At 35.2% G+C, this 18789-nt stretch overlaps 1 protein-coding gene and 1 long non-coding RNA gene across 4 annotated transcripts; both read right to left on the bottom strand.

The window, feature by feature from the left end:
- Positions 1-336: 336 nt before the first annotated feature.
- LOC110038732 lies at positions 337-10579 on the bottom strand. 3 transcript variants are annotated; one of them, XR_002295450.1, is made up of 4 exons: positions 10262-10579; positions 3288-3374; positions 1326-1475; positions 337-576 (listed from the first exon to the last, which is right to left on the bottom strand). It is a non-coding gene; the product is annotated as an uncharacterized LOC110038732 (long non-coding RNA). The 3 variants fall into 3 exon arrangements; XR_002295448.1 differs by lacking the exon at positions 3288-3374; XR_002295449.1 differs by lacking the exons at positions 337-576; positions 3288-3374 and adding an exon at positions 918-981.
- Positions 10580-11762: 1183 nt separating this feature from the next.
- Positions 11763-14343, bottom strand: LOC110038731 (receptor protein kinase-like protein ZAR1). The gene is made up of 2 exons (XM_020743625.1): positions 12682-14343; positions 11763-12304 (listed from the first exon to the last, which is right to left on the bottom strand). The coding sequence occupies exons 1-2, from the start codon at positions 14189-14191 to the stop codon at positions 11763-11765; spliced, it is 2052 nt and encodes a 683-aa protein (XP_020599284.1). The 5' UTR covers positions 14192-14343.
- Positions 14344-18789: the final 4446 nt, after the last annotated feature.

Below are 18789 nucleotides of genomic sequence, written 5' to 3'. Positions count from 1 at the left end.
ACACACACACACACACACACACACACAAGCACTCTTTCTCTCTCTTCTCTTCTCACTCTTTTGAATTTCCCTTGTCTAGGTGGTGAGTGAGTCTGCGAACTCGTGATCCAATGGATACCATATGAAAGAAAAGAGTAATAAAATATGATCTCTATATTCAAATCGTTGAACACTTATAGATACTAAATCATTCAAATTATTAGCCCAAAAGTAAGGAATATATAGCATATACCTAATTCTTTTGTATTTTGATACGTACAGTCAAATAAAATAAAGCTAACAATAAAAAAAAATATATTGAGATGAATAATCATCCTATATTTGATTTAAGGGAGAATTACATACATAGCATAGAAAACATTAAAATTCACATGTTTTACACCCAAACTTCATTATGTACTTTTAAAGCACTTCATTAAATGTGTTTAACATTAGCAAGGTCCGAAACAAAGACTCAACATGATGGTGGTGTTCGAGGCAAGATCAAGCATTTTCAATTTTAATTGGACACCTGATGGTGTTCTGATACAAAAACTTTTCCCACGGCGGAGCTTTCCGGCCAGAATTTTCACATCCCTGTGTGGCCATTAAAAAAAAAAGAAAAATAAATAAATAAACCCATATAAAATGACATCGGGAAGGGTTAACAAATTATAAAATATTGGGTGGGCATCACAGCCCCAAATCGAAAGAAGCACAAATCTTATAGAACACACTATTTCCTGCACAGCCAGTGAACATTACACAATACATCAAATTTTACCCAGGTAGAAATGTTGGTTCTTATGTACCCTATCTATTAACAGGAAAAATAATACATACGGTCTCCGGATGCATTCGGAGTCTAATAGTGGGGCACCACGTGTCAAGTGGGCCCCACCGCCTTTAACCCTGGCCAATAGTATTGAAATGCAGTGCCCCCCCCCCACTTGACACATGGCGCTCTGCCATTGGACTCCGAACGAAAATACTGTTTGGAATCTGTCAAATTGGACGTTCATTGACGTAATGCAAGATCAGTCAAAAGTGTTTTAGCATTTTATCAAGTTCTTGATTTAAAAAAAAGAAAAACAGAAGTTAATTAAAAAAAAAAAATTTAAATGCATAACACAATTTCTTATAAATCTACCTATCTCATATCTAAACACTCATATTTACATGCATAACATTTAAATCTTTCATTATATCAAAACTATCAGTATCATGAACTTTTAGAATTGCAATACATTTTTGTATGCATATATTTATATTATAAAAACGTTGTAAATGTAAATATTAAATTTTAAGTATTAGATACGGAAACCATTAATTGTCTCAGTAAAAACCTAGCTGTGGCTCCCTCACGGCTTCTCCATCTCCTTCAAGGATGAACAATAATCCAGAGAAAACTTCCATATGAAACTTGTACTTATTCAAGGTGGTCCTTCTGTTGCCGTTCCAATCGCATAGTATGATGGTTGGCATTTGTCACAAAGCTATGATGGAAAGAAGTAAAAAAAGTGTTAAAGAAGACAAGAAGCTCCTGTAAAAAGACAATTGAAATTCAAATGAGTAGGGCTTATGGCTCAAGATAAATGTCGTTTTGATGTGCCAACTCCATAACTTAGGAGGGATGGAATAATTTAGTTTTTATTGATAGATATCTAATATGGAGACTGTATGCAGACTTACAAGGGCTTATTAGGACACATAACTATAAGATTGTCACTAATTATTCATTTCCTATCACCCGAAAGGACATATTAATCAAATCAAAATTATTCATTACAATTATTAGTTATAACATATTTATATCGCTGTCCCTCTATAACTTATGGTTCTTGTTGAGTGCCAAAAAAATCGCGATGATAAAGTGATTATTGAATGCCTCAGTCTTGCACTTAGATTCGACACACACACATATAATTGAACAGTAGTAAGAGAAGAAACAATTTTTTTTATGTGAAAAAGCCTATAGAAGAAAAAAATCATGGCCCTGGCCTAGTTAAAGTAGTCTACAATGAGTTTGTAAATACAAATATGTACTATTTGTGAATAACTAGGAGAGCAGGATTATATATTTACACCCGACATAATAGTTGTCTTTATATAAAGTATGGAAAGCTTCATGAGTCAAACATGAATCATCCTATTCTGAATGCGATGGTCATAAGAAGTAATCATCGGAGTTATTGTTGGATATTCAATAGAACGTTATATATTACAATCACATTTTAGATACAATGTTAGTAAGATGGGGTTGTCGACCAGTACGAGTAAGAGAGGCCAACGGTGGTTGACAGGGGCCAATGGGAGGTGGTCGTCGGTGGTCGGCAGCTATAAAGGCCGGAAGTTATTGTCGGGTCTTCCACACAACATTACACGTTACGACCATATTTGTGATACATCAGTAACAAGCACGGGTTGCCAATGGCAGCTAGCAGGGTGTGGATGGTGGCAAAGGTGGTAGGCGGCTATAGAAGACAAAAAATTTTGTCAGGTCATCAGTCTAAAAGAACACTAAAATTCAACTCCTCCCCCCCTCAAGTGTCAAGCGAGGGTCTATTTAAGTCTTTATGGGGAGAGGCATTTTAGTTCTTTGGCAAATAACTTCCGCAATCATAGGATCAGGTGGCACATTTTGATCCTTATTTATCATAATGGTTTTTTTTATGATTTGGAGGCCCTAATTGTCACACCCCGGGTTGAAAATTTGGCACACCTGACAACGCAAAGCATGATGAAATGAAATGAACCAATTTTGCCTTTTCAAAGAAAGACTTTCAAGCAAAAAAATTAGGAATGTAAATGTTATCCATTTTGAATAGTCCACAGAAACAACTAAAATGAAAACAAAAGACAATTTGAATCAAAACTAAAAGGACAACATAAAACAACTACCTAGACTCCAAATAAAACAATAATAGCTAAGATAAATACTGATAAAAAAAACCAAAAACAAAAATCTAAAATTCAAAAACCGGCTTCAGTGGAGACGGTCCTGCTAATGGCTAAATAAAATCTGTGATGCAAAATTATCGAGTGAGTTTGCCGAGCAAACTCAACAAATAACAAGTATTTATTGAAGCATAAAAAGAAAGGCCTACAATATGAACAACTGCTTATAATGATTACTACGTGCATATATAACTTTGGAAGGCAACAAGAAAATGATAAACATCAAATATGCATATCTAATAAAAACATGCAACTATTTTCCATCAAGATTCTTATTGTTAAGTTTTTCATTTATTATATATATAGTTGGTTTTAATAAACACCTTAAAACTAGGAATATCAATACCAACCCAAAGAAGTCTAAAGATTTCCTATAGGTTCAACACTCTGTGGGTCCGTCGATCTGGCTAACCAAACTTCAAAAGAGTTCTACTGACCTACATACCATCACACACAAGCATGTCAAATTATTTTCACAGGTGTCATATGTAAGAACTACAATATTTCATGCATGCTTGTGATATGGCAAATGCATATTCATAAAAATAAGGTGCAGGAAAAAGAAAGTTCATAATTGCAGGATTAACTCAAGTATGCAAGAAATTTTGCAATAATAAATTAAGATAGTTACTGATTTCATCATGAGCAATAAATGATGCTTATAACAAATAAAAATTAAAGTAGCAAGAACATGTCTTTTTATTCCATAGATTAGCTCTGAATCTCATACAATTAATAAAAATTAATGGCTTAACTAAGAAGGTTATGTTTATCCTCTAATAAAAATCAGTTACTTACCTCGACACGACAAACATGGTACCTTTATAAGTTTGACAGTTCGACTCTCGATCCTACACCAATTAAAAAATAGGATATAATGAATTATGAAATTAAATTTATTCATTCATTAAATTGTATCTATACTAATAGACTTATAGAGATTTAATATATGTATATATATAATAAGTTATTAATATTAAATTTTTAATAAAAAGAAATTATTAACTTACTTAGTTTTAACTTCTATAGTCAAAAATGTATTTTAATTTTATGTTGATATTGGAGAAAATTAAAATTTCTAAATTAATTGTTGGAGGATTTACATACATAACATCTAAAAACTTAATAAATAGTAAAAATAACTTTTTCAACTCCAACAAGATCTTGAATCTCGTTTCTCTTCGGCTTCCTTAAATCCTAGTATAGGAAAACCCCTTGTAGATGGATTTACAGATTCAGAGGAGTTGATGCGGTCGTGAGGGAGGAAGGCAAAGCAAGAGAAGGGTTACCTTCCTCAATGGTTTCGGGTAGGAACAGAGCAGAAGTTTCAGTGGTTTTTGTAAGCCTACGATCCAGCCATTGCCTTCTCTACAAGCTCCAAATGCAAGCATAGCAAGATTTTAAGGCACGAGAGACAATTTTAGATAGAAAAAGGATGAGGGGAAGAGAGGGTGGAAAACTGTTTCGGTAGAGGGCAATAAGACAAGGCGAGGTGGAGTGACTATGATGCCTCTGTTATATCATATAACATAGCGAAGTTGTGCGTTAGTCAATTTCAAAAAGCTTCAAAGGAGAGTGAGAACCAAATCGAGAAGGTATCAGAAAAGGAAAGGAAGGGGAACTTTTGCATGGGAAGAAAATGTAAGAAATATTTTCGATTCTTACATTATACCCTCCTTTATTGAATTTGGTCCCTAAATTCATATCTTAGTTCTGAAACAACTACATGTACTTTAAGATCATTTCTTTCTCAATCTCCCGTGTTACTTTTCATTCTATCTGGTTCTTTGAAAATAGTTTGACAAAATGCATAGAGCAAAAATGAAGTTGTCAAACTTCATGTTCAAAGATGTAATGTAGCACTTCTTCATAAATCAAGTCTCTTTAGATCACCAATGACTCGTACTAGATAATATGAGAATCATCATGCACGTAATACCAAGGTAGTGAGATGTGAAAGACATTGTGTACACCTTCAAGTTTTGAAGAAAAAGCTAAATTGTATGAAACTCTGCTTTCTCTATCACCTCAAAAGGACCAATGAAACGAGTTTGAAGCTTTCTAGTTTGACAAAATCGATTAACTTTGTGCATCAGTGAAACCTTCAGAAAAATGTGATCTTTGACTTTGAATTCAATCTATTTATGCTTTGGGCAAAAGATTTTCATTTGACAGTCTCGAGCCGCATGTAGTCGATCTCAAATCTAATAAAGCTTCTCCGTTCTTGATCCACTAGTTGAGGTCCAAATATGTCTCTTGCGAATCTCAAACCAACATAATGAGGATCTACACTTTATGCCATAAAGTGCTTTGTAAGGCCTTATTTCAATACTAACTTGAAAGTTGTTTTTATAAGCAAATTCTATCAAAAGAATATAGTCTTCTCAACTACCTCTGAAGTATAAAAAACAAGCTCTCAGTAAGACTTCTAAGGTCTTAAAGATGCACTCCGATTGTCTATCTGTATAAGGAGTAAAAGCATCAATGAAGTCCAATCTCGTGCCTATAGCTTCTTGCACTTGTTTCCATAGGCTGGAAGTAAATTTTTTATCTTAATATGATAAAATGGCAGTTAAAATTTCATTAAATTGAACATATTGTCTATATAGATCTTGGCTAAGTTATCCACCAAATAAGTTTGTTTGATTAGTAGAAAAGGAGCTAACGTGGTTTGTCTATCAACCACAACCCAAATAGTATATTGTCCGTGCTTCGGTCTTAACAACCCAGCCACAAAGTACCTGGAAATCTCCTTCCATTTCCACTCTAGAATGGAAAGGATTTCAACAAGTCACCAGGTCTTTGATGTTCGACATTAACCATCTGACATGTCTATCGTGGCTTTCATACCAAACCACCAAAATAGTTTCTTGAGGTCTTGATACAACTTAGTACTTTTCAGATGAGCAGAATATGGAGTAGAATGTGCCTATCTTCTATTTTAAGTCCTTACTAATCTGGAACACACAGCTAATCCTGAAATCTTAAAATGTCATACTGATCGATTTCAATCTATTCTTTATTTTCTCTCTAAGATGTAGTAAGTCTACATCTATCATCTGAGCTACACGATCCACAAGTGTAAGTTGAACTGAGAGTTGATAAAAGCGAAGAGTAGCTCTTGTCGGCACTTTTTTGAGCTGAAGTCACTTAATCTCTCATGCTAACTTGTGCTCCTGAGTGATCATCAAATTTGCATACGTCAATGATTTTTCTTGCTTAAAGCATTTGTGATCACGTTCGCTTTACCAGGAGCTCTTAGTTGATCGGACAAATCATCTATACATAGGAGAGGGTACTTATTTTTCAGGGTCACCTTATTTAACTCGCAATAATATATGCACATTTGCATGTTTTCGCCTTTTTTCACAAATAGAGCTGGTGCTCCCCAGGGAGAAACAATCGGCCAAATGAAGCCCTTATCAAGCAATTCTTGTAATTCGATCTTAAGTTCTTGGAGTCCCACAGTGACCATAAAATATGGTGCTTTGAAATTTGAAGTGGTGTTAGGAAACAGGTCTATCGTGAACTTGATCTCACAATTTGGTGGTAAGCTAGAACAATCTTCAAAAAATATATGAGCAAATTCTCATACTACTAAAACACTATCTAAGCTAACCCTTAATTTCTCAAAATCTATCACAAGAGCTAGATAGCCAGCACACCCATGGAAGATTAGCTCATCTTATAAGTCTTAAATACTAAAATTAGAGAGAAAATAAAAGCTCTATTACCATTAAAGCAAAAAGCAATAGAGTCATGTACATAAAAGATCACCCATCTCTTACGACAATCAATAATGGCATGATATTTGCATAGTCAGTCCATACCTAAAATTACATCAAACTCAGCTAGTTGAAATACTATTAGAGTAGCATGCATCTGCAAGTCATTGATGACAATATTACAACCATAAACATACTGAGTAACTACCATAGGCGAGCTAGATGGTGGAGTGATTGATATATGTGATTGTAATAAAGAAATCAATGCACTAGGTGCAATCTGAATAAATGAGTTGCCCCAGAGTCAAATAATAACCTTGTTTGTTGCTTTAAAATAGGGATGATAAATGTCACCACATAAGATGCTTCATGAGCTTCTTCTTGCATTATAACAAATGCTCGTGGTGGAATCTCCTGTCTTAGCTACTTTGAAGCTTGAGATTGTTGACACTAGTATTAAATCATTGAAGGGTGTTGATGCAGAAGTGACGGTTGTTGAGATTGTTAGTATTGTTAGTACTGTGTTGTAAAGGGATAGAATTGATATAGTTGAGACACCACCACTTGTTGTGGCTATTGCTGAAGCTAAAAACAATTTCACTTTGTTTGACCCTTTTTGTGATGCTTTTAAAATTATCCTCCATTTGACTTATAACACTTATTCTCACGATGAGACATAGAATCTTTTTCCAGGGTGTTTTTCACTTAAAATTAATATTGAACTTTGAGGGGACAATAATTAGCTTTGTGGTCAAGATTATAACAATTGAAGCTTTTATTGATGATCAAGTTAGAAGTCCCAAAATGTTATTTCCCATAATGTACTCATCGAGGATTTGTTTTTGACTTTTAAATGTGGTGATTTTGTTGTTCCTTGTTTTAGGAACTCCCATTAGCTTGTGTATCATAATTCTTATGCTTCCCGACATGCTTTTCCTCCCAGGAATTGATCTATATCTCTACATGCATAGCTCGACCCACCAGCTCTCTATAATTCATAGAACATACACTTAACAGTCAATAAGCACCTTCAAATGTCTACTCTTAATCTTGCAAGTATGTGGTAGATCTTATGTCTTCATTTTGATTAATCGATGGAGTGAACGAAAAGATCCTGAAAAATTCTATCTCATACTCATGAACAGTCTTTGCTCCTTGCTCTAACTTCATTAAGGCATTCAGAGCTGGCTTGATCTACCATAAGAATAATGTTACTCTAGAAATAGATTCTCAAAATTCACCTAACAACTATTGGCTGGTCAAAAAATATTGTAGTTGTGACTCCCGCCAATCATCAACTCCTTCACGCTACTAGAATGTCACGATATCCACCTTATAATCTTTAGAAAACTTTCTTCCTTGAAACTTGTTCTCAATGTCACAAAGTCATGCATCAGACTCGATCGGGTCCATCTTACATTAAAGGTAGGAGGATGTGTCTTCAGAAATTTATCTATCACTCAATCCATGATACTCCCTTTTGTCAACAACATTGGTTGATTAGGTTGTGCCTCCACAATGGTAACTGGTGACACTGGTTGAGTGGCTTATGGTGTCAGTTGCACCGCTTACTGATTAGCTTGGATTAGCTTGGCTGATAGGTTGTGTCTCCACAATGGTAACTGGTGACACTGGTTGAGTGGCTTATGGTGTCAGTTGCATCGCTTACTGATTAGCTTGGATTTCTTGTCCAATTTGAGTTGCAAAACTAGCTTGTAGTGCTTGAGTAAACTGGGTCACAATTCCACAAGAGTTTTCATGTTTAGATTCAGTGCTCCAATTGTCTCAGTGGTTTGAGTAGGATCAACAAAACAACAATTAGGGGAGCGGAGACCAATAAAGACAAGCATATCATTTATAGTAGCTCTTTTGACTCCTCTTCCACGAGCGGTTGCTGCACCTCCTCTTTTCAGATACATCCTATGCAATTGAAATAAACACGAAATCAAAATTGCTTGAATGATGACTTACAAGAATAACATATCCTCTACCCAATCCTAAGAAGTCAAGGGATATGAGATACAGAGTCAAGAATGGTTAAATACAAAACATTGGCTCTCAAACCACTCTAATACACAATGGTCCATAAAGTGGCACACCCTAGCTAAGCAGAGCATGATGAAATAAAATGAACCTATTTTATATTCTTAAAAAAAACTTGCATGCAAAATAAAAAGGTAAATGTAAATTTTATATATATTGAATATCCTATTTATACAACTGAAATGAAAGCAAAAAACCAGTTGAATCAAAACTGAATATACAACATTGAACAATTACCCAAACATCACAAAGAAAACATAATAGCTTATGTAAATATAAAAAAAAAATACCAAAATTAAAACTAAAATGCTTGCTCTGGTAGAGACAATTCTGCTAGTGGCTAAAAAAAACTCGTGATAGAAAATTATAAGCGAGCAAGTTTAACGACCAAATTAAGCAAATAACAACTATTTATTGAAGCATAAATCATAAAGAAATTGTGGCGTGCAATATGAACAACCAACAATGATGATTACTGTCTGCATAAATAAGTTTTGAAAGGCAAAAAAGAGTAGTAAATATCAAATATGCATATTATTAGGAAAAATGCAATCATTTTTTTTATCTAATCTCTTATTATTTAATTTTTCATTTATTATTTATATAATCCGTTTACACACTGAAAATGAGAAGGTCAATACCAACTTTAGGAAACTAGATGATTTTCTGTAGAGTCATTATCATGTGGGCCCATCAACTTAGCTAGTCAAAATCTAAAAGAGTTATATCGACCTTCATATAATTACATACAAACATGACAAATAGTTTCCACAAGTGTAATATATAAAAACCATAATATTTCAACATTAATTTTGTACAAGGCGCAAAAAGAAGTCATTATTGCAACATTAATTCAAATATGCAAGAAATTTTGTAATAATAAATTAAGGAGATTAGTGATTTCATTATGAATAATAATTGAAACTTATAGCAATTATAAAAGTGAAGTAGCAAGAGCATAACTGACAATCCTATAAAATAACGATAATCTACTTTAATTAATATGGATCGACGCCCATAACTAGAAATGGTACGTTTATCCTCTAAAAAAAATCAGTTACCTCGAAACATCAAACATGATACTTCTATGATTTTGACGGTTCGACTATCGATTCTACATAAATTATAGAACAGAATATTATTAATCATGAAACTAAAATTATTTATTCATTAAATTAGGTGCATTCTGATAGACCTAAAAAGTTTTAAAATATGCATATATAATAGATTATTATTATTACATTCTTAGAAGAAGAAAATATGAACTTAATTATGGTTAACTAATATAATCAAAAAAGTATTTTGTTTTTAATTTATTTTGATATGGGAGAAAACTAAAATTGTTGAATTTATTGTTTGGGGATTTCCATGCATAACTCCTAAAAATTTTAATAAATAAATAAATAAATGATTTATTCAAATCCTACAAGTTCTTAAATCTTGATTCTATTCTGGTTCCTTAAATCCTGGTTTAAGAAATCCCCTTCGAGATAGGTTTACGAGAATCAGAGAAGTTGATGCGCGTGCAGGGGAAGGCAAAGCAAGATAAGGGTTACCTTTTTCAGTGGTTTTGGGTAGGAGCGAAACAGCCGACAATCCCGTCATTGCCTTCTCTGCTAACTCCAAATGACACGGTGAAGCTAGGGTTTAAGGCACAGGAGATAGTTTTGGGCGGAACCAAGAGGAGGGGAGGAGGGGATTGACAACGATTTTGGTAGAGGACTACAGGAGGAGCGTGAGGTGAGGAGAGTTCGTCCTCTCTTTCCTATCAGCTTATATCGCAGTGAGACGAAGGTGGCAGGGGAGAGCGGTTGCCAATCGGGAATGTAGAGGGAAAGGAAAGGGATGATTTGCGTTGGAGGAAAATGTATAAAAAATTTTGGGTTTTAGAACTAATGACTTTGAAATCAAGCAACTTTAAGCTCCTTCAATTTCTATTAGCAAAACTTTCAATTTGAATATAAATATATCAAATTTAGAGTTCATTAGATGATATAATTGATTATACAAATTCTTCAAAAATATTTTAATGACTTGATTCATGACTTCATGATTTTGGGGCCAAGCTACATTATATTTGCTAGACTGACTGAAAATTGCTTCATAGTCTTAATGACCTCTTTCGCTGTTTGTTCCCTAATGTTAAGAGTCATGGATTCGTGCTAGAGGGGCAAATGAGATGAGTTGAGTCGAGTCTAAGCCACTCTCATCCCAAGCTTGCTATTAGTTAATTAATTGGGTTTTAGCTTAATTTTATGAGTTCAAACCAGCTGGCGAGCCAATTTGTTTGCTATGAAATAAAAAAAATAAAGATTGATTGAAGCAAATGTTATAATACAAGGACAAATAAAGTGAGCAATTAAGAAATTAATAATAGAAAAACCTTTGCTTCAAAATATAAAATATTATTCTAAATATTTCAAATTTAAAGATAACTGATTTTTTTAGCATATTTTATATTATTTTTTAGCGAACATGCTCTAAAGCGGAGCGCTATTTACATACGGAGAATGCACGCAGCTCTCCGTGCGTAATCCCCTCCCAATAACCGCTAAAATAACCTCTGTGAAAATTATTGGGGATTATTGCGGAGTTATTTCGGCGTTATTTGGAGTAATATCCTCCACGGTTACACTTTCACATTTTCTTTGGTGTTAGCGTATTGACTCCAAATAACATCAAATAACTCCATAACAACCTCCAATATGGGGTTACAATAAAGGGTTATTGGGAAGAGACTACGCATAAATATTTACCATCTATCCGAAATGGCGTCTAAAATATCTGACTGCGAGAAGCATCCCGCCGTAAAAGTTGGCAACAAGGCTGTAATCAAACAAAAGTCTCTAATAGAGACGTCTCTAATCATGATTAATTGACCAGATCATCTTCTTTACTTAATACTACATAATTTGAAGCCATAATTTGAAGCCAGCGACGTGATAACATCTTCTTTACTTAATACTACAAATCTTATACAAACATGTAATTTTGCCACAATCACTTTGTTGGCCATTGTTTTTAAGCAAATCTACCTTCTAAGCCAGCACATGGCATTCAATTGAAGATTACAAAACATAAATACAATCTCATAGGCTCGCGAGCCAGGAAAGGATCCAGTATGTCACAAAGCGGCTTTTTTTCTTCAATGCAGAACTGAACCCACTGCACTAAATCCATCTCTGATGTCTCCAGCAGAACGACTGGAGATCTACCAGAAATCAGTTCAAGCAATATGACACCATAAGAGTAAACATCCCATTTCTGAGATTGTTTTATGGTTTTCAGACCCTCAGGAGCTTGGTAGCATGATGCGGCAGAGCTTGCAGAGATTTCAAATTTATGTTTTTTATGCTTCTTTGCTGTGATTCTATCTTGTTGGGCTAATGGGAATGAACCAGAGGGGATTGTGAGGCGGCTGAGTCCGAAGTCGGAGATGTACGGTTCCATGTTTTGACCGAGAAGTATGTTGTTTGTTCTGAGGTTTCCATGTATGAACTTCTTTGGACTAAATTCATGGAGGAAGGACAAGGCCTTGGCTATTCCTTTAATGATTTTTAGCCTTATTTCCCAGGTGAGTGGCTGGGAAGGCCCAGGGCCTCTGCCTGAAACCATACGAATGTAACCATTAATATATGACGATCATATTTGTGAATTCATGAATTTCAATATTATATACTACTCGCAAAAGCTGAACAAACTATCAAGTTTTCTCTAATATATCTGAAATGAAATAACTTTTATGGTTCAATGCAATAGTTATAATCCTAACAAATAAAGATGAGAGCATCCATAACAGGATCAAACAGGACAAATCAAAAGAGTTATTTTGAAAAATTAATCAAATCCTTCAATGAAAATTTGTGAAATTCTACAGCCTAAGAGAAAAACTTCAAACACAAGCCATAATCCAATATTAAAAATGCAATCCACTTAATTCAAACTAAAACAAGTAAATCATACAAAGCATAAAAACAATCAGGATAATAAAAACTAAAGCTTGAGGACATGCCGTGAATTGCCGAAGAAAGCTTGCCATTCGGTATATAATCATAAACAAGCAATTTCTCCTCTACCGACCAATAATAGGCTCTCAAACCAATAATATTAGGATGCTTCACCTTCCCAATAGCTTCTATTTCAGCCTTAAACTCACCAAACCTCTGCAAACCTCCATCTCCCAATCTTCTAACGGCTAGAATTAAGCCATCATCTAATGCAACCTTGTACACAATTCCAATCCCACTCTTGCCGAGCACAAAGGCCGAAGCTTTTAAGAGCTCGTCCAATCTTAAACTCATTTGAGGATCCAATGACACGAGATCGAGAAGCTCTACATTCTCAGATATTGTGTCGGATTCATCCTTGCTAAAGCAAATGCATTCCTTCTTCGTCTTTGAAACTTCTTTGTCAGAAATGGCAGAACTTTGATTCTTTTTTGAAGCCATCGCCCTCCAATAACAGTAGAAGAACACCAGCGCAATCAAACAAATCCCAACCACATCGCTCACAACTAATGCAGCTGTTTGGCTGAAGGACAGCCTACTTCTTCTATCGCCATTTTTGATTGAGTTATAGCCCATTTGGTTGGGAGGAGAAGTAGTGATTTCCTTGGGAAGAAAAGGATCAGAAGAGGAGCATGGGTTCTTCAAAGGAGGGCCACACAGGCCGGGATTTCCAATAAAGGCAGTTGGTCCTCTATTCTCTAAAGCGCCATTCTGTGGTATTGGGCCGCTTAGATTGTTGTATGTCAGATCTATATAAACCTTCTCAGGAAGATGGCCGAGGCTCTCTGGAATCAGCCCAGAAAACAGATTATGGGAGAAATCAGCAGTTCCTTGGAGGTTTGAGAGATTCCCGATGTCAGCAGGTATGGAGCCATTGAATTTATTATAAGAAAGGTCTAGCTTTTCAAGAGCAAGCAGACTGCTTCCAAAGCCAATGGGGAGAAAATTCGTAAAATTGTTATTATTCAAATCAAGAATCTTTAACCTTGTGCAGTTGGACAATGAATTAGGCAGGGAACCGAAGAAAGAATTATGGGAAAGGTCTAAAACTTGTAAGTAAGACGAAGCGCCAATCTCAGAAGGAAGAGACCCAGTTAAGGAATTACCTAAAAGGACCAAGCTTTGAAGTTTCCCAGCAGAGAAAATCTCCGGTGGCAGAAATCCAAAGAGCCTGTTATTCCTTAAATTGATGTGTCTTAGAGATTGAAGAGAGCCTAGAGAAGGATGGATAGAACCTACAAGCTTCTTCTTAGGAATGCTCAAGGAGAAAACTTGTCCAGCCTTACATGTCACACCATTCCAGGAACAAGGGTCCTGAGAAAAAGAGTTCCAGTTAGCCATGGAGCCTTCAGGGTCCTGTGTAATGGATCCCTTGAAGGTAAGGAGCGAGAAGCCTTCGACATTGAGGCCAGAAACAGGAGGAGGAAGAAAAGGGTTGAAGATGAGAAACAGAAGAAGGTGGAAGAATGGAAAACCCATAGAAGCTGCTCTAGTTCTTCTCTGGAGGGAAAGGACCAGTGACTTACAAGTGAAGGAAATGGATAACAAGAGCAGGAAAATGAAAGCTTTACTTATCTGTGCCGTGTGAGGGGGGCTGCGAGTAGAACCGAGCAGGCAAATGTAGTAGAAGATCAATCACCACTGAATTGTTTTAGCGAGCTGGAGAGAGAGTGGAAAATAGAACAAGAATCTCAAATATTATCTCAGGAGTACTGATGTATTAGTACTCCAATGAGGGGTACTACGTAGGCAATGGTCCCACCGTGATGCCTACGTGCCTTATTATTTTTTCTAGTGCAAATGGCGCAAAAAAGGCGCAAGCAGAGTGACTTCCATAATTTTTATACAGTGCTAATAACTAAGTATTTGCTTGGGGTCTATTTTATTTTATGTTTTGTTTTGTATTTATTTTTCACTTATTTTTTAAGGACAATTTTTTTAATGTGGTTAAGGTATTTTTATTTATTTATTTTTAATAAATAAACATATATTTTTAAAATACTCAAAATAAATTTTGGGTCTTTTTTATATTTTAAAAAATAATCATATAGTAATCAAGCATACCAAACATGCTTTATTTCAAATTAAAACATAAACAAAACAAATTAACAATAAAGAATAGAAAACAAAATTTAAATGTGATTCTAAATGACCCTTAAATGTTTACATTTCACAGCCAAGAATCAAGGCAAGTACCACTAAATTAGTCTGACAAGATAAATGTGAAGTGCATATGTCCTATAACTTATGTAATATGGTAATCCTAGCTACTAGAATATTTGGCAAAGGCATATATATGAGGTGTTGCTCCTGTATGAGATAATCAAGAATTAGTTTCCTCTATCTCCTCATGTTACTTGTGTTAGGGTATTAGAGCTACTATCCAAGCTTCATTCAGGCCTCCTCCCAACCAAAATAGAAACAATAACCTGCAGGTGTTAGAGAAGCAGAGTACGTATTTTTAGTTTTCAAATATTCCATCAAAAAATAATAAGGCATCCAAAAAGGTCAGTCAACATCTCATCGGCATTTAAAGCATGTGAAATAACCGTATCATCCCAATGAGGATCTCGATACGTCAAAGCACATATGGGCTATAGGGGTAGAGGATAAATTATTGAATCTCAGACAGCTGGCAGCTCATCAATAATCGACTAATCGTGATGATGTAAACAAAGGCAAAAGAAGAGACAAGGCTCAACAAGGGTAGTCAAATGAGGGGAGGATTAATCCTTAAAAGGTAGAGAGGTCAGTGTACCATAAACCCATCATCCCAAGCCACTAAGATCCTAAGTCTACCTGGTCGTGAAGATAGTCAACCTAAAACTTTCTGAGATCTCCGGTCAGCAATCCATGAATTGTGTCGTCCATAAGGGATCTCGATAGCCCTTAGGTCAAAAGAAGAAAAAGAAAAAAAATTTTATCCTATGACTATAAGCTGAAGCTCCAAGAGGTGGGACTTATACCGCCAAAGTGATGAGGATGTCTTAGGAAAGAAATAGAAATGGAGGTTCAACTGCAAAGCTAGAAAAGCTCTGATAAAAGGACATACACCCTATCAGGATCGAGGAGCCTTATAACGACCTAAGCGCACTAGACAACCTCTTATGTAAAAAGGTATGTCGAGCCAATCGGGTTGAAGAAGCACAGGGGTTCCTCCTCGGGACATACAATTATGATATAGTTATCTAGAGAGATCCTTAGATTTTGTGGAAAATTAGGTTGGGTAATATCCATGTTATGCATCCCATTTTAAATGCAATAAAGTTAAAGACAAATTTTAATGTTCTGGATATTTTATTCCTAATTTTTAATTATCTTGAATATTTTATTTAAGATTATTTTAAGTATAAAAATTTTAGGTTTAGAGTTGTTAATAAGCATAGATTATAATTTTCATGGAATCCCAGATGCACAGAAATAAATAATAAAAAGCAATCCCGGCATGCAAGGCACATGAAAGAAAACACTCCATAATATATAAAAGATGCTCAAATTGTTGTTGGGTCTTCAACATATCACAGAAAAAGCAAGAAAATCAATTAGACTCCACATATACTTGCCCAATCCAAGATCTGTACAAGAATATAGAATTTGGACTTAAAGTAGGGGACTTGAGCTGCCGCTCCCGTTTCCTGTCACATGGTTTGATGCGTCATCCACTTTGAAACCAGTGTACGTACCTTATTTCTGATACAGACTCAGCCTAAAGACTCTATCAAATATATATAAAAAAGAAAATAAAAGACTCGACTTGCAGAAAATAAGTGTTAGCAGGGAAAGCCATGCAACGTAAAATAGGTCATACCTTATAATCAGAGGAGCTAATAGCACCGGCACCTGCACGAAAATCATTACAAGCTTGTGTGTGTATATAGAGACACGACACCATGCAAAAGAATGCCCTACTATACCACCATGCACAACGTGCATCCAAGCACACCAAAAAATACAAAATGTGACACTGGTTAGCACAAGAGCAAAAACATTATAGAATGTTAGCTAGAGCCTTTGAAAAGAACTACCTAGCATCCAATTTCCTAGCCTAGCACACTATCTAACGAGAAAGTGTCCTAACCAGCATTTAAGTGCAAATGATAAAGTCTCAAACTACTATATGACTTTAATGGGGTCACCGCTCCGGCCTTGTTCTGAAAATCCAAGGGATCTAAAGCACGTCATGAGAGATGGGGGACATTTTAAAATAAGCGGCCTCATTTAATGCATAACTTATATAGTTCTAAAAGTAAGCAAATAATAGTAAATAGTAAAAATATTCAATTTATACTTTTAAAATAGTAGACCTCTAATGTGGGATGTGATGCATATGACCCACCTTAGAGCCCTTGGATCATTAACATAGTAAAACTCGTGTCAATTCTGATGACTTAACTCGCATTTCTCCTTGGGATCAACCCAACAAGAAATGCTCTTTAAGGAATCACGCCTACACTCACCTACCAAGAATAGCTTGTTATCCATGTGTGCATGTAAATGCAAATATAGACGATCATATGATAGAAGTGGTGACAATCAGTATGTCGTAGAGGCATTGACTCAAGAAGTTGGGTGTGCCATAGAGGCAGTGACCTGAAAGGGTAGGCATGCTAAGGAGGCAGGGGCCCGATAAATGAGTGTACTTTGGAGGCAATGGCCCAAAATTGGTGGGAGTGTCGAGGAGGTATAGCCTCGATAAATGGGTGTGTCGTGGAGGTAGTGACTTGAAAGGACTAACGTGTTAAGGAGGCAAGGGCCCGACAAATGGGAGTGTCATGGAGGTAATGACTCTAAATGATAGGTGTGCTGAGGGGACAGGGGCCCGACAAATGGGTGTGTCATGGAGGCAGAGGCCTGAAGAATGGGTGTGTCATGTGATGTGGCGGTCAGTTAACACTAATAGTAAATATGCAGTTCAATCCCAATAAAAATAAATTCATTATAAGTAATTTTATCTTTTAAATTCTCTAAGTTGTCAAACCCGTAATAATAACGCAAGTATACGTATCGTTCAAGTAATAAAGGGCTCTAATGGAGTCATAAGTATCGATCCCATACGGAGTTGGATATTCTTACTGTTATAACGTCAAAAAAAATATTCAAACTATAAAACTTAAGTAAGCAAAAGAAATCTAAAGGGAAGTTAATGTACACTAAGTGAAATGCAGTTAAAAGAATTAAGTTAACTAAACTAATTACTAAACTTCAAAAGTAAAATTATAAAGACTAAACAAAATTTTGAAACGAAGAGTTTAAATTTAAAAAAGCATATTTCCCCTTTACAATGAGTTTATTTTTATGTGAAGTAATTAAAATCATTTAAAATACATATATAAAATTGTATTGTGTCAAATAGGAGAAATCATATTTCTTACCCTCTCATAGTGCATAAAAAATATTGACTAATCTAGAGTTTGGTCCCTAAATCCGTGGTTAGGTTGAGAGGATACTGACTTTCACTCCAGAGCTCTCACTTCTCCCTCGCTTGAGGGCTAACAATCTCGCTTTAGTTTCCAAGCAACTAAACCAAATTAGGGATTTTAATCTGTCACCTTAAAATCTCTAATTCGATGTCCATCAAAGTATATTTCCTTATTTATTTACACGCAACCCATGGATTACATTCTCGCCCATGAAATTGAATGTGACTCTTACTTGTTGTAAAAAGCATAACAATTTTGGATCATATGTTTCTCGATAAATTTTAACTTTTCAATTGGTCATATCGAAAAGTAAATGAAGATCAGAGTTCAAATCATCATAATCTATTGACATTTAAAATCTTACAAAATAAAACTAATTCTTCACAAAACCATATCTCATTGTAAGGGGAAAGATAAAGAAGACTACTCAGAATTAATGAAAAAGATACGACAAAATTCGTATTTCATATATAAAAATAAGTTTACAAAAGAAAGAAAGAAAAGAACACAACTTATCTCACATTCCTTCTCAAGCAAATCCTTAAAAGTTCCATTTTAAGCACTTTCTCTCTTTACAATCACACTCAATTCTCTCTTAGAAGTGTAATGAAGAAGAAATCTCTCACCTTCCCTCTCCTCTTACAATCCTAGAAGAAA

The sequence above is a fragment of the Phalaenopsis equestris genome, unplaced genomic scaffold (genome assembly GCF_001263595.1).
Source record: "Phalaenopsis equestris unplaced genomic scaffold, ASM126359v1 Scaffold233650, whole genome shotgun sequence".
Taxonomy (NCBI): Eukaryota; Viridiplantae; Streptophyta; class Magnoliopsida; order Asparagales; family Orchidaceae; genus Phalaenopsis; species Phalaenopsis equestris.
This window is presented reverse-complemented; position numbering and strand designations above follow the sequence as displayed.